Below are 24,327 nucleotides of genomic sequence, written 5' to 3' on the forward strand. Positions count from 1 at the left end.
TAGATATACTGTTAAGCCATCAGATACCAGAAGTTTGCTCGTAACAAGCCAAGTTCTGTACGTGTTTCAGCTGTCCAAATTATCTCTTGACCAACCTTTAAAAATTGTCGCAGTGATGCTCTCTTAAGTTTGTTGCCTGGATCCATTAGCTATGGCTGTGGTAGTCTGAGGAATAAACTCAGAAATGCTTGTTGAGAATTTTGTTAGACTTACTAACACCACTGGAAAAGCAAGTTTCTCTGTTTCACTGTTACCATTTTCCCACTTTTTTTCTTTTTTTCTTTTTTCTTTCTTTCTTTTTTTTTTTAAATCTGTTTTGCTTCAAAGATAGGTCAGTTTCCTAAGTCATCTCACAGTGCAGATTCATGAAAGGTTGTATGGGCCATCCCCAAAAGTATGATAATCTGCAGCAGCATGCAAGAGTGAGCAAGCAGAAGGCTTGTTAGGCTGATTTCTCTGCCAGAGCTTACTGCTGGAGTCTTAATTGGTTGAATTTATCAGATGATTGGAGAGAATTAAAGAGGTCAGGACTAGATGTGGAATGTGTGCTCAGAGATTATTTGAGTTTATGGAATAAGATGGGTGAATTTATGAAAACTGTTTGGTTGTTGATAGCTGGATATCAACAAATAGTTTTGTTGTGCTTTTCACTGGAATATTGGCTCCAGAAAATTGTTTTCTGGAACTTTCTAACAGAAAAAAAACCTACCTGCTTAATTATAGCTCTTTGTTATCTTCCTCCCTCAGAATTCTGTGTCTGTCCCCATCACTCTCTGGATCCATGATGGCAGCAATATGCTCTTAGATTTTTTAGTTAAAACACAGTTCTCCTGCTCTATCCCAACTGCACTGGTTGGTTTATTTGTTTTGTTTTTATTTTCAGTTCTGCTGGTTTCTAGCATGATAATTTTTCTTCCTTTGTATCACTATTCACAAGTCAAGCTATTATATGGTATCCATAAGAAATAGTTAAGAATTTTGGCTTGAAGAGGAAATTGCAAGTAGTTGTCCCTTTATTGGTTGATACTTGATTCTGAATATTTTGAATGTAGAAATGCATTTATAAATAAGCCAGAATATCCTGCTTGCAGGAAGACAGTAACGGGCATGAGCAGTGATGAGATAGATGGTTTATGAGTCACACTGATCCCTGCAATGGGGTACAGTGGCCTTCAAGTAGCAACATTATGGTTAGTTAGAACTTGTCTTAGGGAATCACGACATCATGACAGGAGTCCTGGAGTGCTACTGTGACATGGTTACTTAATAGCAATGTGTTCTGAAGAAAAATAGTTACAAGTCATGCCAGCTTTAATTATTTGACTCTCCAGTGATGGTTCGTGTGGAGTTATTTAATGGTTAGATACAGCACTGAAGAGGGGAGTGGGAGCAGTGTGTTTTGAAGACAGTCCAATATTTGCAATAACATGTAACTTGAAACAGCCTGAAGTTTAAGGTTACGAGGTACTAATGAAGGCTGCACTCACAGTTGGCTACTGTGTTTCAGCTAACAGATGGTAAGGTCTCGCTGTGACAAGCAATAGTCAGGGTGTAAGAACATTTCTGCATTTTTTTCATTATTAATTTTTACAGAAACCTTGGCACAGATACTATTTGCATAACGGAAGTTAGCTCCGTTGTAACTAGCTCTTGTTGTTGCAAGATGTTTAGGAGGAGGCCCTCATGTTAGAAAGCACAGTTAAGACATATGAAAAACTTCATAATAGACATTTTTGTTTCCAAGTCAGGGTATACAAATTTGTGCGGGCAGAAGAATGTTCTTAGTATTCCAAAACCAGACTACAGGTAAGAATTTCTGTTGATGATGGGTTTCTTGCTGGTTAAACAGAAAAAGGTTTTCTCTTTGAGCCGGAGAAGGGAATTTCATTCAGCTGTGAAGACAGCTGATTTGCCTTGGGGAAAAATGTGTGAAGAAACAGATGTCCAAAAAAGGAGACGCACTAGGGAACAGAATAATAGGAACTGCCAAATAAGAGTTTATAAATGAAGCATGTGAAAGCTTACTGTACATAAAGTGCAATCGAATTTAAGATTACTACATGCCATGAAGTACCTTAATGGACTTATCAAACTAACATTACTTTTCTATTCACAGTATTTATTCAAGCTTTGATTGCTGAAAGTCTTTGTTGTTTTATCAGTAAGAGTACATGCATCATATAAATGTGAAGTTCAAATTCTTGTAATGAATGTTGCCTGGATAATTCTTTAGGATATTTTGACTATATTCCTTAGAACATGCTGTGTTCATTAAAAAATTAACAGCAGGAGTTCAAACATGAAAATTCAGACTGCAGCGTCATAAACTCGCATTTGTGTTTTGCATATTCCCAAAACATGCTCTCTATAGATCTCATAATGTCTTCAGTTGTAAATATTTCTTTTTCTTCAAGGTTTTAAGTAAATTACTATTTGGAGTTTCTGTTCTGGCTTTTTGTGAATATTTATGTGCATCTTGGCAATTATTTTACACATTTTATTTGAGAAGACATATTTGTGTGTAGTAAATGTATGAGACGTACTCTGATAAGCCACTTCAGCCTTTTGGAATTAGATAAAGTAAATCTGTTCCTATTTCACATTTGCATGTATTTGTATTCTGCTGCTGAAGCTGAACATTTGCTTGCTATAACTTTGCAGGGGGAAAAAATCTCATTACCATATATATGTAGGTCAGCATAAAACATAGGATTTGGATTTTGTCTCAAGAAATTCTCTTCATTTCTTTGTGGCTTGTTTGTTTTGACTGTTTCTGAAGAAAGGAAATGCTGTGATTAAATAAGCATGATTGTATATCAAAGACATAGAATTGTTTCCAGTGATGTTTCTTCATCTTTAAGTTGCAAGACCATTTTAATGAATTTGATTCATAATTACTGCCAGAGCAGCAATTCTGAGTCTTGTCACCATACAGAAGGTAAAAAAAAATACAGTAGGGTAAGTACAGGCTTCCACAGGAGAGAAAAAATTATGTTCCTGCTTGCCTAGTGTTAACTCCAGAGCCTTCCCCATTGCCCCCCCATTTCTGATTCCTCCCCCCCAACTCCTATAGCCATAAGCACTTTGTTGTGTTGACACTGGCAATCGAACTGTCTTATTTTGAGTATGAAAGAACTACTTTTATCATTTCTAATATGCAGCCTAGGGCCAAAACAGACAAAGCAATTTAAAAGGACTGGGTTCAGAAAGAGGCTGGAATTCCCGTTTTACAGCCCTTGAAAATATGAGTTCAGTAACCAATTCTAAAGCAGTTATTTATCGTAATGACAACTGCTGATCTGTCTGTACTTGGTCAGCTGAGTTTCACAGTTTGATTAGAACTAGCTCTTTGCCATCCTTCCGTTAAAAATAAAATAAAATTGAGATACCTGTATTGTTTAGTCCATTTTTTTTTTAACATTATAAAATCATTTTATTGTCTATTAATTGAAGAACTTAGACTAGAAGACACTTCCAAAGAATAACCTAGTTCTTGAGGCAAATATAATGTCAGTACTGAGGCCTGCTTGTTATCAGGGAGCATCTTAGTGTGGCACACACTTTTTCTGTCCAGGATAATCTCTTCTATTAAGTTCCTTGTGGTTCATTCCCTTCAGACTGTGTCCCCTTTTTACTGCCTTTTACCTGTGTCTTATCTATAGGAATTTTATGTTCTGGTAGCTCTTTGTTCTTTATTATTGTCAGGCTCTGTGTACTTTTTGATGTGCACCCAGCCATGCATCTTGTGACCTAACTTTCAGTTTGTTTTAAAAAACATTTCACTTTAGATCATTCCCCTTTTGATCTGTCATCACCACTGCTGTCAGCTGACACTTTTCTTCTACTGCAAAAGGCTCCCCATCTGAAGTGGTATTAAAGCCCTACATAATACCTTTTTAATCTCTGTTTCTATGAAGCACTTCTGATAATCTCCTAAAGCCAAGGAATGTAGCTGTATCACTGCTGCTACTTCAACCTGCTCATCTGATATTCTCTGAGTCTAGTTCAGGAGCATGGAGAAATGCAGTAGTTATCTAATTCCCCACTGACTCACCACATAATTTTCCATAAGTTTTTGTTGTCCTTCTAAATTTTGTGCATGAACTTTAATAGCTGGAATAACTAGTAAGCAAAGAAAACAATTTGAATTCATCTACCAGTTTCATTTGCTGCCTGTTTGTCACACTGTGGTTCACTGTGTATTTTAAATATATTGTTGCTGTCCTCAGTGGGCACCAAAACTTTGAACGTTTGTGTTTCGAAATTTCACCAGGACATACTTAGACTCTTACAAAATCCCTCACAGACATCAGTGTGTGTTGGCGCTGCGTGTCTGTTAGGACTCGGAGATTCCTTGATTGCTCATTCATGAGCTTCTATAAAAAGATTACTTGCCTTTTGGCCAGGTGTATGGCCAACCTGTGTTATGGCGTCTGAATGTATAGTGTACTTGCTGGCTTAAAAACAAGCTTCAAGAACTGATTGACCTATGTGGAAACAGACTGCACAGATGTGTTGTAATATCCTTCCCACTTCAGCAGACATGACTAAACAGACTTTGTCTGCTCTGAACAATTAAGATGTTTGCCAGTGTGAGCAGGGCCTCATGCAAGTTCCAGCTTGTTTCTGACTGGTAAGGAGTTTTTTGATTTGTGCAGAAATATTTCAGCTCTTTGTGCTCTCTCCATTTTGCAGTGTACTCGGTAACTTTTAACTTTGCAAGAAGCACCTTAGGCTCTGCGTAAATAAAAATACTTCCTCTCTTCTGACTTTTCTAGTTTCTCTCATTCCCTAGAAGCAGTAGTTACATGGCCATAAAAGCAAACCTTGCTTTGTATTAAAACAAAGCAATAAAACCCAGTGATGTTTATTGGTGACAACAGTTTTCCTGTCACTATGACTCAGAATGAATTTGAGAATCTCTGCTCAGAATTTTGCCTTGTTATGAAGGTTCTTGAGTGTAAGAGTAGAGCTGTTGCGTGATATCCACAGGATGCAAATGAAACAGAGCTGATGCTGTGTAACTGGTTTCAGTAGGAACGTTTTGCTGTCAAATAAGGCAAGGAGTATGAAACATACTTATCCAAACCTGGGGTTTGATTGTTAATGCATCAGTATTATTGGCTAATATTATGAAGCATTTTTTGTTCTTGAGATTTGATTTAGCTGTATTATTGCATAGGTAGATAGAAAAGTTTCTATGAGCAGCTACTTCCCTTACATCACCAAAATCACCCAGAGCAACAATACTTAAATATCAGACTGCCAAGAAATGACTATATCTGACTACAGGAGTTAATCGTTCCATCTCTTAGAAACCCTTTAAACTAGAAAATAATGACTTTCAAAAGAATAATTGCAAAGCATGTATTTGTTAATAAATATAGGTCTTTTATTCTGTATTAAAAAGAATAGACTGTATTTGGCTAAAGTTTCACTACCTAGAGTTTTCAGCCAAGAATAATTCCTCCACAATACACACTGAACAGCAAATGGAAGAGAAATACAATGCTAATCCCTTTCCCTGAACTACAGATAGACCTTTAAAGTAAGTAAGATGTAGTTAAGAGGCTAAACCCACTAGAGGATTTAATTAATCGTGGTGTATGTAACTTAGTCATCTGAGTAACATCATAATTGATACAACATAAATTGTAACACCTGACTACCAGTTATTCAATATTCTTGAATGTGTTGAATTTAATTTTGAGGATTATAAGTGAAGAAGTTATAAATGTGTTATCATACGATCATGGTTGAGGATGAATCCCTTGTGGATAGATCACTGTGGGAAAAAGTCTCATTATAACTGGTGAAAAAGATGAGTGACAACTGATGCACTTCTTAATGGCAGAATGATAGAATGACAGGTAGTCTGTAATTTAAGATAGGAGATGGCTTGGGCTATCCACGGAAATAACATACAGTCAAAGAAAAGGCATTTGTGATATGAGAATATAGTGCCAGTATAGAGCTAGAGAAGTTAAAAATATATGTATTTGTAGTTGGACTAACAGATCTGAATGATAGATCAGTGCTTTGAATTGGACAGAAGCCATCAGCATAGCCCACAGAACACTGAGAATATCACAGGGATTTAAACATAAGATGTTGTGAACTTTGCCAAGGACCTCTGGGCAGACAGGGCAATGATAAATGTGTTTTAAAATCATCAGGATGTATATCTCAAAGAAAGGTAGAATTTAATCTAATATCCAGGATGACTGGAATTAGTGAGAGGAAAAAAAAAGGAGAGGATTTCAAAGCATAATTGACTGCTTAATTAATACTTACAGTTAGGAAAAAAAAACATTTCTTTTGAAACTCCTTTGCTCCAATGTTGTTAATTTTGTAGATTTAGACCTATAACATGAATTAACATTCTGACAGTGTTCCTCAGAATTTTTTTCACTTTTAAAGAGGGTTTGCAAGTGATAGCTCAATGTTTTTCTAATCTGTAAGAGTAACTTTTGTCTGTTGGTTCGTGTCAAGTCATCTTTGGAGAATGAGGAGCAGCTGAGGGAGCTGGGATTGTTTAGTCTGGAAAAGAGGAGACTCAGGGGAGTCATAATTGCTCTCTGTAATTCCCTGGAAGGAGGTTGTTATGAGGTGGGGGTTGGTCTCTTCCAGGTAACTTGTGATAGGATGAGAGGAAATCATTGTAAGTTGAGCCAGGGGAGGTTCTGAGTAGATTTTAGGAAGAATTTATTCTCGAAAAGAGAGGGCAGGAATTGAAATTGGCTGCCTGGAGTGGTGGTGGAGTCGCTATCTCTGGTGTTCAAGAAACCATTTAGGGACATGGTTTGTGGGCATGGTAGTCATAGTTGGACTAGATAATCTTAGAGATCTTCTCCAGCCTTAATGATTTCTGTGATTCTGTTTACACCTGTGCAATATCTGTGATCATTTATGCCTTTTAATTCCTGCTTATTACGTTCTGTAAGGAATTTTAGAGCTTCATAAATTGAGCGAAAAATAAGGAACATTCACAACTTGAAAGATCTTTTTCCTTTGAACGTAACATGATCTTAAGTGTTTACAAATGAGTTTGACCTTGGTTTTGGATGTATATGAAGAGAAAGCACATTATCAAACTGTTGCTTGAGCCTGGTCTGCTTTACACGAAAGGAAAAGCATGGTCTGCTTTCAGCCGCAATTTGCTGTTCTGGAGATGTCTGAGCTGAATTCTATTGTAGCCAAACTTCCCTTGGCAGCTGGCTGGAAATCACAGCATGAGAATATCTCCCTGTAGGCCCTGCCATATTTAAAAATTTTTGTGTTTAAATTAAAACGATTAATTGTTCAAAGTTATGCAGACCAACCTCTTAAGGATATTCCAGTATTTTTCCTTGTGGGAGGAGGTGGTGTTGAAATGAAAAAAGAAAGAAAGAAAGAAAATGTTAATTTAGTGCCACAGAGAGGTAAAGTACACTTCTGTAGGGCAGGGGTGACCTGTTGTGTGCTTTAAGATGAATCTTCTAGAGAAATTCATTGAGCAGTCTTGGTTTGTATTCCCATTTTGAAAGCACACAAAATATATTTGCTGCCCCGAAAACAGACTTTTTAAAGTAACTTCTTATTCTTATCACTAGCAATTGGATTAACGCGTTCTTTCTGTGGTCCCTGTTGATCCAATAAACTCAGTGTAATTGCATTTATATAGTAGGCAAAAAGATCAAAGTCATCCCATATGGGGGGAAAAGACCATTTTAAGCCAAAACAAGCTGTTTGGCTTGCAAACAGTTGGAAACCTTTGCTATAGCACATCTGCAGTGTACTCTGCATTGCAGAACTCCATAGCGTGGTGTGCTGCATCATTCGACTTGCTGCGGTGAACAAGAGAACTTGTAACTAAGAGTTGTAGAATCCAAAGTCATGCAAGATTCTCCTAGCTAAAAAACTTGTAATCACTATAACCAAAATTCTTATGGGCATTTTTTTTTTTTCTTAGCTACCTTGTGGAAATGTACTGAGAAAACAGAGGTGCAGAATGAAAGGATGAGAGGCAATGGGCACAGGATGCAACATCACACATCCCAGTTAGATAGGAAGGGGGGAAAAAAAATCAGCATATTAAACATAGCTGGCCCAGACCCTGAGCCTCATCTAGTTGGTCGTGCTCTGAGTGGAGGACAGGACAGAATGATCTCCATGAGTATCCTCCAGCCTGTATTCCTGTGACGATATTGCGGCGCCGAGTGTACTTTAAGTATTATGTTTTATAACCTCTTTGTTGCTGTCTGGATTGTTTACCTCTGAGGGTCACTTGAATAGCTCTTATCATAAAACTGCTGCTCTTTTTTTAATCAGTAACTGTGAAATGTTTGATTTTGTGTGACCTGCAGACTCACTCACATGTCTTAATATCAGTTACACATTGCTGTGAATTCTACCGATTTACAGTAAAACAAAGTCTGTGTAGTGGGAATTGAATATTCAGATGTGTTGCTGCTGGAAATTATTTGGGCATCCATTTATGTGTATGATTGAGACCTCTTATACAAGATCACGAAACTTTAAAGTGAATTTGCATTTGCGTATTGTGAATTTTTTGCAGGATTCAGAAATTAAATGAGTATAAACTTACACATCTTTGTATATTAAAAAATATAACATCTTGGCTCATCAGAAAAGGGAGATGATAAAAAAATTTGAATGTATACTTTTATATACATCAGCATTTTTATCTTCATTTCAGTCCAAGGATTTATATCAGAGATAATAATTGCTGTGAAAATACTTAATTTACTCGTGGCTTCATTGAAACTCTTGTTGTGTTTGGATAGTTGCTTTTTGGTGGTAGTAAAATGATGTTTCAAATCCCACACCAAAATACACTAATGGAAATTATCACATCTTCTTGATGGGGGGTGGTCATTTATTTTGCTCTGCTTTGTTCTCGGACTTTAAGAGCCTGGGGAAAAGATTTCATTATAGAATATATCCTCATAGGTAGACATCATTCCAGCAGCTCAGGTGCTGTGCCCTGAACAATGGCCTTTGCAGCTCCAAAGCACTTGAAGAGGTTACCTTACTTTGGAGGAGGAAAGAAATCAGCTTTGTGTTTGTTTGCTTCTCTGCTTTGTTTCTTCCTGGAACAAAGGGAGACAATGGAAGGAAATGTGTCAAAGGCATTTTAACAGCAATGTTAAACAGTATGCTTTTTTTTTTTTTTTTTAATTGGATGGTTATAGAAAGTTTTAGTCATGTAAAGAGCAAACAAACAGATAGAATAGAGGGCATGAGAGAAAGTCAATCCTGAAAGGTGATCAGACGGCTCTTAAACAGATCACAGTTGCCAAGATGGAAATCAATGGGCTAATGTTTGCAGTTCATATGAAAAGTGGGGCCACGCATGCAAGAGAAACACAGAATAATTATTGGTGTTGGTTGTGATCAAAATGAGGACGCCTTGTGACCTTGAGCTAGATTTTAAGCTGTGTCTGTGAACTGAAAATACAGAATTTTGCAATGTCTGTGAAGGGAAAACACGTGTCAGACACCAACGACAAAAGCACAAAGTTGGTGTAGTTGAATATTATTGCGAGGTATGAAACCATCTGAACAGGAAAGACTGTGAAGTTTCTAGCCAAGACACAAAAAAGAAAACTTATGTTGTTAGCATGTGTGCCAGAAATTAGTCATCAGTGTGAACTAAGTAGCATTGTGAACAGGGATCTGAACGGTTCTTGTGGGGGAACCACTGCAAGTAATGCTGTTTCTACTGGGAGCACAGGGAATGCTTACTTAGGTGCATTGCCTTCGTTTCTTAGATAGCAAAGAAAACTATGTGGTGTGCTATGCAAGGTCTGTCATGCAGCTAGGTCTGAGTTCTGAGCAAAGCTGAACACTGTCCCTGCTGAAGAATGCTGTGTCTGTGTTGATAGTGCATTTATGTTGGTTTTTTTTCCCCCTCATGCAGAAGGGGATGGTTAAGGAATTGTTTAATATGCGGAATGCCTGAAGTTTGTTTTCAGTTTCAGTAAGATGAAGGGTAGTGCTTACTGTGCATCAGGTATCTGAGATGAAAGGAGAGTGCTGAACTTTATAATTAGCATCCCTCAGTCCATACCGAAAAGCTTGAAAAAGCTGCATGTCAGAACTTGTATCCATATAATGAATTTCAAGTTGCAGTTTTATTTCTGTTACTCCTGAAAGATGCAGTCTCTGAACCAGGAAGAATATTGAAGGAGTCACACAAGGACTGTTGATGTGGCCTGCTGTGCTTAGTTCATTGAATTATGCTGTATAGGTTCACAAATACTTTGCAGAAGTAGATTGTCAGAAGTTTGGATGTATTTTCTCTTTGGTTGAGCGTAGAATAAAAGCATCATCTTTAACCTAGGGCCTATGACGAAGATCGTGTTGAATAGACATAAAATAATTTACTTTCAAGTTAAACATAGGTTTGAATGTATTCTTTTGTCGTTTGTTTCACTTCCCTGAGTAAGGGTACATTTCTAAATCGAGATGTGAGATGTGATAAGATGCAATTGATGTGGGAAGCTGCATGTTCTCATATGATACCCAGGGGTGCTGTTTGTTACATGTAACATCTAATTTTCAGCTTCATCTCTGCCAGTAGAATTTTCCTTCCTCTAAACCATATTCGGAGCATTTATAGCACAGTAAATATTGAGGTTTGTATAAAGATATTCCAAGGTTTTCTAAGCAGTGTGTATTTGATGCACACGTATGTAAATTTATCTTAGTTCAGTGTGGAAAGCGGTGTGTGGGGGTGGTGTGTTTGTTTGCTTTGTCTCTCTTAATGAGGTGGACTTTCTGTGCTATTGCTGCTGGATCGCTGCTGGCAAGAAACTTAGAAATCTTCTCAGAATGCACTGATATTCTTGCAGGTTTGTTTATAAGATAAACAGAGGTTACCTATTTGAATGACTTATGTTAATTCTAGGATGCCAAGCCTTCTTTCCATGTGTGAATGCTAATTTTGGAACCATGGCCATGGAGGTTGAATTTCAGGTACCAGCTGTTATTGCTGCAGGAAGGAAATGCAAAACCCTTTCTCTGTGCAGTAGGATTATTGAAAATGCCACCTGGAACTGTGTACAGTCATTGGGAACTTACGAACAGTTGAATTAATGTACAGAGTTTTTTCCCCGTTCTTCCTATGATGTAAGATAATTATACTTGTCATTTTAAGAAAACTACTTCTGGAATTATTTTATCCTGAATAGACATAATTTGCATCTGACATTTAGGAACCTCTACGAAGAAGTTCAGATATGAAAACATGTGCTTGAAAAAAGCAGGTGCTTTGAGGTAGTCTGTCCAGGCTATTTATTTATTTATATAAGGGGTTGGATGGAGGTTGACTTTGACAGCTGGTTTATTATCTTCCTATTTTATGACTTCTCCTGTCATCACATGTAGCTGCATTTAGATTGACTAACCCAGGTGTGCTGTAGGACAGAAGAGAAGTGAAAACAAAATCCGAATTCGTGGCTTGAATTGGGGAATCAGATTCTTGGCACTACACTCATTTTAAACGTTATCTTTCATTGCTTTCTGTAATTCACCATTTCTGTTCTGCAGAAATTTCACTGTTTTGAAGTAACAGCCAAAATTTGCATAGCCATGTAGTCTCCTTATGATCCTGCTGTTATTAGTAATGCTGTATTTCAGGGGTCTTAGTTTTTCAATGTCCATGACTAGCTTATATTATTCAGGTAGCAGAATACATTTCATGGGTAAGGCTTCTCCCACAGCCCTGCATTACCTAGGAGGCACTGTTGGCTGTGCTGTGTGCTGGAGCTCAGGAGCTGAGCTTGGACTGTACGTCTTCAAGTTGTTAGAGGCCCTCACAAGAGTCCTTAGTATTAAGGACAAAAAAACATCAACAAACTGGCGTTCTTCCCCTTGGTTTCAACCAAGAGAAATGACTGTGTAGTCAGAACTGCTCTTTGTGCCTTATGGACTGTTGCAGTAATGCAGGCATTGCACATGACGTGCGTTGAGCCAAAAGGCTTTCTGAGCTTTATAGAAACTATGGAACAGCAAGAGAGTTTCAGGATGGAAGTATTTTCATATCACAAAATTACTCATGTCACTGGCACCCTTACCAGCCTTTCTTAGTGAAAAACAAACAAACCAGCGAGTACTTGCCTTCTCACCCACACTGTTCAGATCAGAACTGATGATGGGAAAGCACAGAGCAGAGAAGCTGGCACTGCTCCCAGTGCATCTGCTTAGTAGATAAAGACTTTTAGGGATCTCAGTCCGCTTTTTTTTCACTTTTGCCTTTGTTTCACCTCATGGTATTTATTAAAGTATTTATTGCCTTTCTTGGGGAGTGATTTTGAGAGTTAAAATATATGGGATTTGTTTTCAAAAATTAGGCTCAACAAAGATGGACTATCAGTCTGAACTTTGAATTTCTTACTTATTGCCAGTTTGAATCATACCATAAACACTATTTAAAGATTTTGTTTTTCATATTTCTTTTCCACATCCTTGACCCTGACTGGTAAGCTGGACATTTGTGTTTGCCTTGGCAAGCTGCGAGCTGCTCATCTAGGGCAGGATGAAAACTCTTTTTTCCTTTTGTAAACAAACTGTTCCTTCAGTATTTTCCATAAGGATTTACACCACCATTTTGCAACGCTTCTAGGAATTGAGAAAATCCTGCCATTCAGAGTTTTCATTTTATGGTTTGTAACATTGCAGAAAAGTATTTGAGCAATTGCTTTCTGGGGTTGGATTTTAAGAGTTTTTTTCAGAATGTTTTCAAATTCCAGAAACATTACATTTTGTTTTATTAAAATTATAGTTATTTTTTTCTGTTATTCAATATTGCTGTGTTGAACTCAGAATTTTTTAGAAGGATTTGAAAGATACTGAAGGAATATCTTCCTATTGGTGGCAGGTTTTGCTGGCAGAGGTCATTCTTTCTGTTCAAGTGATCAGAACCAAGTAGTTCAGATCCAGATCTAGCTCAGAGCTTTGTATCCATGTCCTTCCTGATCACAGGCTACTGCAAGCCTTTACCAAGCAGAAGGAGAATATTTGCCATGAACTAAACCTCCAAAAAATCTTTAAGAACATTGGTTCTAGTCAGTAGTCCATAAATGTTATTTACTCTTTCTTTTAAATAGTAATACTTGTTTTATAAAGGTATATTAAAAGTGTATTTGAACTCCACAAACTAAAATTACACTTCCTTTTTTGTTGCAGATCTGGGACATGAGCGATGATGAAACAGTCTGAAAATCAGCTGAATAAGGTGGAAGATGACCTACTTTGAATTGCATTGGCTGCCAAATCTGTTACTCGACAAGTTAATGATTGCTTACCCATTCTGACTGCAATGAATATGGACAATTGTAAACCACATACTGGCATGAATATCTTCACTGTAAAAGCAGTATTTTCTGGATAGAACTCTTCATATTTTCATTTTTATTATGTAAATAACAAAAGTAATGTGATTATGTTTAGATATTATTCCTTTTTTTTTTTTTCCTTCATCCATTTTCTTAATAAGACATATATAACATTTGCTGCTTTAGTAAACTTTGCTATTTCATTTGTTCCATCTTTTAATTTTGCTTGTCAGCAGACATGTCTAAGCAGCATGTCTGAATGTTTTTTCTTCATCTTTCCAACACTTGGGCACCTTTAATTGGAGTTTGTTATTAAGATTGAGAATATTCTGTTGGGAAATAAACTGCATCTTTATTTACAGAGGAGCAGGAGTAGGTTAAAAACCTACACTTGCAGTGTATTTCACATTGCTTTCTATTGCAAAGTAAATATTTATAGTGCAATTTGATTCCCTTTTCTTTATTGTAGTAGATTGTCATTACCTGTGTCAACAGAGAAGTTATTCTCTGTAAAGATTTCATTATTTCATACTATGGAAGAAATGTGGTTTGACTTATACAGGAAAGACTAAAATGGATCTGTATCATACTTATGCTTCTCTGAAGTTTAGAGAATGTTTTATTATGTAGTAAAAATTGCTTTCAGGATGAATCATTGATTCATTAAAAACTTGTAGTTAAATGTATTACTACAATAAGACATTGATTTTCTAACTGTGCCAGACATCTTTACAGGTGTTAAACAACAATTCTGGTCTTCATTTTGGCTGGAGTTTATTTCAGTTTCTGCAGCATCAGGAATGTCTTCAGATATTGTGGCTGATACTGTGAGAATCTTTGATGGGTTCTCAAGAATTTGTAAGAATGAATTTGTAAAATATCAAAGTAACTTACTACAAAACTGAAAGCCAATCTATTGGGTTTTATCTTGCAATAGGATTTAGAAGTATAATTGAAATTCATTTTAAGGCTTTATATTGTGGAGACTGTGGACTAACTTGCTCAGAAAAGAAGGCAGAACTGCTTTATGAGGCAAATGGTCTTTATTTCTATTATACATTATGAAAATTAATTGACCATCTAGTCAATCCAATTAATTTAGCTTGGTTTATGTCCTTTAACACAAGCTCTGAATATCTGGTGCAGATAATTTCACAGCTTCTGTCTTAGGCCACATCAGAGGATGTTCTGTCAAATTCACCAACAAAACAAGGACATCTGCAGCTCCTATATTCCCATGATAAAGGAAGACTCACAGAAACATGTTGAGGTTATCATTAGTTGTTACATGTATTTCTTTTTGTGATCACTAAAGTAGCTTTGAGCTCTAATGTCCTGTTTACCTAACTTCATTGTAATATATATATATATATACATATATATATATATCTGAATTAAATATATTTTTGATAGGAAACTGATCTTTTGGTGGTCAGGTAGTGATCAGTAAGATTGATAACATGTGATATGCATATTTAAGTAGTTGATCAACATACAGAATTACCTATGAGCTGTACGATTGGCATTCTGTAGTTCTGAAATCATGTATTGGTACTGGGTAGTTAAAAGGGAAAGACCTGCGTTTTTATCTTTTGGAATTGCTGAGTGTAAAAGTCTTAACTGCAGTCTTTGATTACCTGAAACTTTAAAACTGGACATCTTTCTAAGAATCTGATAAACATTAATAGTTACTTTAAATATCTAAAACTTTGATTACCTGTTAAAGTTACTTTCAATTTAAAGATGCAGTGTATCTGTTTAATTGCGACAGTATGCAAGATCTAAAGGTTTGGAATTCAGGGTTAATATGATGTTTCCTTACCTCTCTAACTTCAGTAACATGCAGTTCTGAGGCTGAGCTGCTTGTTGTACATATGCTCCCCAGATGTCCCTGATGTTCTGAAGCACTTCAGTGTGTCTCGGAATAACTTCCGTTGTCTAACTTGAATGTTGCCTTCTTCCCCCTTGTGGAACAAAATGGTTCTTATTCTGTTTTTATTCAATTTCTAGGCATTAATTGAGTGAGAAATCATAAGAATAAATAGAAATGAATTGCTGTTAACATTTCCATTACTGATCAAGTTCAAATAACATTATCAGATAAGCACATTTATTCACTGGCCTGTAGGTATTTAACGGAAGGTTTTTGGCACTGCCCTTTCAACTCATAGAATTGTTTTGGATATTCTTTGACAACACTGTCAGTGCTCCCAGCAACTGTTTGTCTGAGCTTCACGTACCAAGTGTATTTTAGTCTGTTTAGTCAGGCCAGGCCTCATCTGCAGTTGTACCTTCTTACAGGCACTTCCTTCAATTTGGGAATAGAAAGGGGCTGTCAAGATTTCTGAACGAGTTTCCTGGCTGGCAGGGAGTATACACTGTGTTAGCATTTGCTATAGAAGTCTAAATGCCTGCTCCAACTTGCTTTTTGAATAGATACTTAGATAGGATGTTGATATGAAGTACAATGGACTTTGCCTCTGTAACTGAAGGTCACATGCATAGAGTGTTTTACTGCTGCAGATAAAAAGTATGATTTTTTATTCAGTCATTCCGTTTAACTTCCCTGCTGTCCCATGCAGTTACTTTCTGCTGTTCTTCAGCAGCCTCGGAGCACCCAGTAATTCAGGCTTATTTGTTTTTCAGCATCAGACACTTGATTTTTGTATGATCTCACCAGAATAATTCCTTTTTCTTTTTTTTTTTCCTAATTTATTTGTGAAATGATTTTATCCACTACATAGAAAACAAACAGGAGGCGTTATTCTTTCTCACAGAGGAGGCCACTAATGTTTTCCTCACTTGGTTTTTTGGTGTAGTGCTTGTACTCTTAAAAACCTTCAGTTTGGCGTCCCTGCCGAGATGAGGCAGTGCTGAAGGAGGTTGGTGCATTTGAAATGAAAGCTGGCTTCTCATTTCTGGAATAATTCTACTTGCTAAATCAAACCAGTGTGGGCTAAAACTATGTGGAGAAATGCTGCTGAAATTGTTTCCATGTCTTGTCAAACATGGACCTGGAAGAACTGATGGGCACTGAAGGCTCCAAGTCTTCCTTGTCTTCTCTGAGTGTCTTTGGACCTCTGGTATTTGACAGCCAGGAAATCACTGTCTTCTTCCCACATCCTCCCAACCCCTGTGAATATCTCCTCCCCAGTCTTCCCCTCCCGGGTAGCAGAGGATGTGGATGGACAAGCAAATTAATTTCTAGTCACAGATTTCTTTGCAGTTTGTGTGAGAGTGAGAGAAAATCCGTAAAGCAGTTGTGATTTTGCTTGAGGGTTTTGCTTTGTCTTTAAATGTCTCTGTTTTCATTTCACGCTTGGAAGTCTGACTTTCATACAGCATTTCTGTAGGTGTTCCCACTTCCTCAGGAACCTGTGACTCAGGCAGCGTATAAATGAAATGACATCACTGGCAACTTTTGTTTGAATTGCCTATTTCCTAAATAGGGACTGTTGTGGGTTTTTTTTTTTTTTTCTTTTAATACTTGCATCATTGTTTTCTGTTTTGTTTTGTTTTATGAGAGAGGAAGGGGAAATGGGGGGGTTTTGATTGTCTAGGGCTATTACAAGTAACCAACTGAATGTGTTTTATCCTTCTGAATTGAAATCAACAGTGCTGAAGTTTACTTAAAGCAGGAGATTAGCATTTCTACGCATAGTATTTTATGAATGAAATCTTTGTAATTACTGTGTTAGCAGAGCTTCTGTTGGTAAAAAGCATTCTCAATTTACTGCTGATGTGCTGAGAGAGGGATAGGGGGCAAACAAGCAAAACCTGAGCATATTTCCCAAGTATTGTTTTGGAAGTAATGCAAACAAAGGAGCTGTTTTTGTACTACTGGTTAAGCTTCCATTTTAAGGACCTCCCTTGCTGCTCCCTCACTACTGTGTACGCTACAGGAGACTCTTGGTATGTTTCAGGCTTTCCTTCCCTGCAACAGATATTTTTCAATGATATCACTCTATAAATATGTAGTTAAAATGTGAAGACCTGGAGGAAAATGTACTTGTTAGCAGAGTGTCTCTGAAGCAGGCAGCAGTGTTGGATATAGCAGGCGTGGTACAGGGAAACCTTCAGCAGCTGTGTTTCTTCTTTGGACAAAATTCCCCATGACGTCACTTCAGGAGTTGGCTGTTAAACCGTGAAGAGTAATGTCAGGAATTATTGTCATCAGAGGAACGTGAAGAGTTGGATGTCTGTCTAGATCATTTATTCATAGTGCTGCGGGACAGGCTATAAAAGCATTGCATTCATTTATTATTGTCATGTGCAAAGGATCACTGTCCTTTTGTTTAAATAGCAACAGCTTTGGGACTTCATGAGACATGAATGTAACAGAACATTAAAAGCACAGCAGAGTCCTTTTGGCTATGCTTTGATTTTATCAGTTCTTACCAAGTGGACAGTCACTTTGTGGTTGTGCCTTAAGGGAAAACTGAGATAAGGTCTGTGTATTTGGGGAGGTGGAGTCAGTGGCTACTACCATAGGTTGTGGTTTTCCTTCTGACTGTGTGAGTTCAAGTCAAACTTCAGCATAATTAAGAGCCACATCATTAAAGTTATTGCACTAAAGGAAAGCACTAAACCAAAGACCTGGGAGGGGAGATAAGGGAGATGGGGGGGTGAAGGATGAGTTTTGTTTTTTTCTTAGTAATATAGATGGCCTGGTAATTTCTTGTGGGTTTTTTTTGTGTGTGTATGTACATGAGCTTTTTTCCTTCTTTACTTAATATTTCAGCCTTCCTTCCCAAAGTTTCTGTTCAGCCTCCTTTGCCCCCTTTATATTCTAAATGACCTTTGTGCAGGCATCCTGTATGCTACTAATGAAAACTCTTACTGAAGTTCCACCCGATGTCTATTGGAGCAATGATTACATGTTATTATTGATACTAAGTCAGAAACGCTTTGAGATGATAGATGCTCTAAATGTAACAGCATTCCAGTTATTTGGTCACATAGACAAAAAACTATACCTATTTTTTCCCCACTTTAATTAAAGTATTTACTGTTGAATGTCTCTTGCTTGCCAAATTAGGTAGTAGTTGTGGTTTTATCTGCTGCAGTAGTTTGGAATGAGTGAGCTATGCATACCCTGCCTTGTGACCCACGCAGGGTAGGAGCTGATGTATGGAACAATGTTGGACCAACATTTGAGTTAACTAGGCAATAGAACAGCAGGTGAGTAACAGATCATACAGGTAGATCTCTAACATTGTCTATGAATGCCTTTTAATTTAATCAGTTTGGTCATGGAGTTGGTGAAGTTCATTTGTCTCCATTTTTGGATGCCCAGAGCCAGACATCAGTGATGTCTTAAACTGGGTTGCAGAATTCTGAAGGGATTTCCCATGTAAAGGTAACCTTTCACTATTAAGCATGTATTTTGAAAATTTTATGTGTGTAGAGGAGAAATAAATAAACCAGTTGCTAACTTTTAAATGACTGCTCTGTCAGTTTTATTCTTTCTTGTGTAGATACTCTAAAAAAGGTGTTTACCAGAGCAAACATAATGTTTTGTGTAGCAACTAAAACATTGAGGAGTTGCAGTAGAATGTTTTTATTCTTGTGTAAAAGAAGAAAGGAAAAGGAAAAGGAAAAGGAAAAGGAAAAGGAAAAGGAAAAGGAAAAGGAAGAAGTAGCTGGGTGCGCTTTTTACAAATGAGTTTCTGGTTTTGAGGCCTGTGTTTTTTGTTGCTGGTCTGACTGCTAGAAGCTTTAACTGGCTGTTTTGCAGCAAGTGCATTCTGTTCGCAAATGGAATCAAATCCACATTATGCCTTGGTTGTTAGCATAGTTGGAAAGCAGAGTAACATAAATTAGCAATCCAGGCTAAGAGTGGTTAGAAATAACATCTGTTCTGTTTTCCTAGCTCTGCACTCCCATTTTAAGTTTCTGTGCCCTAGAATTAGAGGTTTGGGTTCTTTTGCAAAAGGAAGGTGCGGGTTGACTTTGGTAATGGAACAGAAGAATTAAGGAGCAAGAATAAGTTGTGAAATGGAAGACTGAGGTAAGAATTAAACCTGTTCTTTTTTATTATTATTTTCTGTTTTAACAAACATTTCTTGTTGAGTTTTGATCATTTATTTAGTGGAGAGGGAAACATTTTCATACATTTTCTGGGTGAAATACAGAGAACAACCATTCATGAACCAAGGACAAGGTGTGAGTAAGTAACCATCAACTGCAGACGGTTGGGCTGCCTCATGGTGTTAATGACATGTTTGCATTTTGCTAAATTTTCAGTGTAGACATTGGCTCTTTTCCCCAGATAGGCTTTTCACAAGTGAAGTTCAAAATATATCAAGCCTTACATATAAAATCACTTACTTCACAGAAGAGCAAATAAACTGAAATCCTTTGAGGTGGTTCCCCACTGCCCCACATCTCTGTTGTAATGAAGCTCCATGCATTCTTTTTGTCCTACTGTGTTAATATTTCCTTTTCCTCCCCTGTTTCCATTGTAGCTGGGAGATAGGAAGGGCAGAAGAAAAGCACAAGTGCCAGAAGAAGAGGAACCTGGAGGAGAGCCAGGAAACAGAGCTATAAAAAGATTTGCTATCTGTTTGAGGCTTTAGGAGCAATGGATCAAGGATGACCCAGTTTAGGAGCTTTCCCATCAGAGGTATTGTCATTGGCTTTGAGTAATTTACATTCCTCCCAAGAGTTTTAGTTCATTTTCTGGTCAGGGCCTGTCTATCGGAAATTCTCTAGGGGCTTAGCATCAATTTTCATCTATTTTGGGGCTTCCCCTTGGGTTGCACTAACTATAAGGTTTCAAAGATTTACAAGGAGCACAGGTTGGGCAGTCGTTTCTCTTTTGCTCTGTTACAAAAATGAAGTGCTACTTAAAAGTACCCTGGTTTTTCTAGAACTCTCAGGGACATTCTTAATTTGTGCCTTAAGATGTGCTCTAGAAAACTGCTTCCTAATACCCTAACAAAGGGTCTTTATGTCTGAAAGCTTCGTTTTACGATCCCACACCTTAATAAATGCTCCGTATGCTCTCTAAACACCATCCTATGTGGAAACTTTTGAAGTGTTTTGGTTTGAGGTTGTAGTGAGGCTCATTCACACGTCAGGCTTGCTAAGCTAAGCAGTGGAATTTTCCCAAGGAGAGAATCTCTACTTTTCGTCAGTCTGACAGGTTGGGTAGATGGGAGTTTTCTCAGCTCTCAAAATGTTGTTGCTGGTCTCCCAACCCTATTTCTGTTTCTGTTTTGTTTTTCCTGGGTGTGGGGCAGGGAAATTGTAGGAGGGTGATTTTTATATTCCTTCAAGTCCCGGGAATCTCTTTAATTTAAAAATGAACACATCTGTTTTGTGAGTGTGTAGAAAGACTTCAAAAGGTGGAACTGAATGGCTCAAGAATGGAATTAACTCCAAATGCATTTACTTATAATATCCTGATTTTTACTTTAATTTTACTTTTAACTGAAGTGTCCTCCCATGCAGTGATTTCAGTAAGTCCTATGAATAAATAACACAGTTGTGGTGAGATATCAGTGTTACTACATTACAGTTTCTCACTTAAGTTACATCCAAAGTAACTGCATGGCAAGAATGCTTTGTAGTCACTGAAATACCCGGATATTGCTCCGTTTGTTGTGCCTTGGTATCTGTGCAGGACAAACACCCCACAAAACAACTGAGATTTGTACAAGTAATACAAAAGCAATTATCTACCTGTATCTTTTCCTTTAATGTGTTAAAATAGAAAGCCATTTTTGTAACTGCTGTGGAGTAGTGTAAAGAAGTCCTGAAGTTTAAATCCTGCCAATTCTCTATAAGTAAGATCACATATTTGCTGATGTTTTATATTCCAAATGTTGAATTCTGCCAGCTAATCAAATTGGATACACTCGTTTTCTTTCTGGAGCTCTGGAGATCAGCACTCTGTGTATAGAGTGCTATTAATAGCCCACAGGAAGAAATTCTTATTTTATGGTTTAAAAAAGTCAGTTCAAAGAACTGCCTGCAGTGTCTGACTTTGAAGCCTTGGGCAGATTTTATATTCATGGTCATTGGCAAGTTAATATGGCTATTGTTGTAGATACCTATCTGTACCAGCCAGAAGAGCTGTATGTGGAAGGGAGTCCAGGGCCCCACCTGGGAGCTGTGCTTTCCCTGTTAGTGGAGTCAAGAGAAGCACAAGGTAGAATACACAAAGAGAGTGAGACAGTGGATTGATATGTGAGCTACAGTTACCTGTGCTGGTAGAATTACCTCTTTTCCTAGTGGAAAATGCATAAACTTTGCTCATCCTTGCCAAAGAAAGACAGAATGTTGAGAAGATGGGATCTGTCATTAAACAGCTGTTCAAAGGAACAAACCCTTCTTATAGAAAAAAAAGGAGCATATTTTCTTTCTTTCATTAGCTTCTCTTTCTCTAATGATGTATTGGGGTGGATGTGCTATTGACTTTAATCGGCCTTTGCCCAGGCATTTCCTGTGAGAATTGGTAGGACCAAAGCTGCCTCCAGAGTTCAGCTACAACAGGGCAGAGCAGGAGAATCCCACTCCTCTTTCCTGTATTTCCAGGCAGAAATTGTTTATTTGTCAGATTAATCTCTAAAGTTACAGACATGTCAGCAAAGTCACCCCTTGATTTATTACTGCTGATTTTGCATCATCCTGAAAGGTCACAGCCTGACTCACAGGGTGCGTTTGTGAGGCTGGAAACAACAAAAGCGGCGCTGCTTGTTGTGAGAAGAACCCATGGACGTTTTCAGGAGAGCCCCAGAACCTCGCCATGTTCCATGTGGGGATGGTTCTGCATGGCTGGTTTTGTTCTATTATTGTTTTCTTGTTCCAACAAATCAACGTCTGTAAACTGCATCACACTGCGTGCTGTGGGCAGTGCCAGAGGGGAGTGAATTTCTGACATGGCAGAGGAGTGGTTCAGAATGAAGGCATCTGAAATAGCATCTTTTAGATGACTGCAGTGCAGTCTTTAAAACTGGACGCTCGTTTGACATTTCTGTGGTTGATTATTCTGAACCCTGTTCTTAGCCTATATTCAGACAGCCACATCTGTATTACAGCAAAGGAAACTGCATGCTCTTCTGTGTTATTTTCCCCTGGACTATTCTGCTTTCTTGGTTTATGGGGAAGGTTTCCTCAAAGCAAAAGGGAAATTATGTATTTGAGTGTGTTGAAGGGCTCTGCTGGGGAATCTCCTGCCAGCAATGGGCGACCAGTGGCTGCTGAGTGTGCTGGCTTTGATGCTGAGCAGTGATGCTGGTGGCTGCTCCTGTGCCAGGAGATGATAAAAGTCCTACTTTACGTTTTCTTAGCTCTGTAGTTCTACTACTCTGGTTTTGTTTTCAAATTCAGTCTTTTAATGTCAGTGTATAAACAGAATAACAAGCCCCAGCAGCAAGAACAAGGAGCCCTTTTGGAAGGAAAAGGAAAAGGAAAAAGGCCCTTGCTTTAATCTCCAAGCATTGTTTGCTCTTTCCATTCTTCCCATCCTCACTGCTCGCTGTGCGCTCTGCCCACCGCCTCCGCTCCACCCCCACAGGAAGAAACGAGCAGTTTTGGATACTGCAGAGGATCGGTGGAGAACAAAGGTTTGACTTCAGGCTGAGAACTTTTTGACCACTCACTTAAAGCTTTTTCTTTTCTTTTTCTCAGAAAGCCAAAACCCTGTTTTTTTATATACTTTCTTTTAACGAATGAGAAGGATTAGAACTGGAATAGTTTCTCGTTGGTGTGTTTTAAATGTAACGCACAAACTGTATGTTGTTAACCCCTTATCTTAACGTCTCAGGAAGCAGGAGATTGGAGCTTTGTGTTTTCCTGCTTTAGAAAACGTGTCATTGATTCCACCTTGAATAGCAGGACACTATCAGCAGGACTCTGCTTGCACAGTATTTGCTCGAACTGAGTAAACAGTTTAAAGATAAGCAGCTTTTTGACTATTAGATGTAGCAGGCGCGTGGCTGACACAGCTTCATGCTGGCAGATGCCTTTGTAACAGAGCACACAGATGTTCTCCTTGACATTAAAAAAAAACCTGCTGCTTAGCGAAATAAGATGTAAAATTAGAAGGAAGGGTGCAGCAGCAAATGGTGTAACTGGTTACCCTACCCAGCAATAGGGCTGCCTCATGTCAGTGTAACCAAGTGTGTTCTTACTGGTACTCGGTCACTGCTTTGTCATTATTTAAAAATAGCCTATGGAAAAAGAAAGAAATTCTCCTTTTCTGCCTCTGTTACAATATAAATGGCTGCTAATCTGAATATCCATGTCTGGCTAATTCTGTGCCAACCATTTTTAGCAGGGAGCCACGTCGGTCAGATGTAAATGCTGAAGTGGTCCCCCAGTTCGCAGCTGTAAAAACTCCTAAGAGAGCGTTCTGCTGTCTCATGAACTGGGCTCCTTTGTGATTTCCTTTGTCACAAAGGAAAATATGAGAAATCCGTATTTAATGTTTCTTATAGATGCTGCTGTCACACGGATGGAGGCCGCCTGCACTGCAGTGTCCTCTGCTTCTGGCAGCAGAGTACAGAGCACATGGGAGGAGTTTGGACTGCAAATAGCTGGGCACTCCGGCACCGTGCCCTGGGCATCTCTTCAGGGTGTGTGTCCTGCTCTCAGCCAGCAGCAGATTAGCTGGAAAGCTGCTGCTCTTCTTTCCTTTAGAATGAGTGTTGTCCACATTAAGCACAAAGCTTGTAAAGAGGCCTCAACAAGAGACCAAAAGCATCATCCCAGGTGGGGGTGTTTCCCTGTCACAGCCCAGGGCAGCCTGCAGAATCAGCCTGCAGGGGTCCCAGCCTGGCACCAGCAGAAGTGTTGGGGGGCTGCTCTGCCTTTCTATACTGGTGAGATGACCACGTTTGCCAAGAATTAAACATTTCTGTAAGTGATAATGCAACCTGATATCAAACCAATCCATGGGCGAACACAAAGTCACTGTTTCTGCACTGGCTGTTCTACACTGGGCCTACCCTTTTGCACCTTCCTTTCAGCCTGTGCTGAG

The 24,327-nt window shown here is 38.3% G+C and overlaps 1 protein-coding gene across 4 annotated transcripts in view; it reads left to right on the top strand.

The window, feature by feature from the left end:
* ATG7 (autophagy related 7) overlaps positions 1-18,782 on the top strand; it is a 73,177-nt gene extending 54,395 nt beyond the window's left edge. For all 4 annotated transcript variants that reach the window (XM_015874778.1, XM_015874779.2, XM_015874780.2 and 1 more), the window contains one exon: positions 13,192-18,782. In XM_015874778.1, the coding sequence (XP_015730264.1) occupies positions 13,192-13,224 (33 nt within the window). In that variant the 3' untranslated portion in view covers positions 13,225-18,782. The remainder of the gene's footprint in view (positions 1-13,191) is intronic.
* Positions 18,783-24,327: the final 5,545 nt, after the last annotated feature.

This window comes from Coturnix japonica, chromosome 12 (assembly GCF_001577835.2).
Source record: "Coturnix japonica isolate 7356 chromosome 12, Coturnix japonica 2.1, whole genome shotgun sequence".
Classification (NCBI taxonomy): Eukaryota; Metazoa; Chordata; class Aves; order Galliformes; family Phasianidae; genus Coturnix; species Coturnix japonica.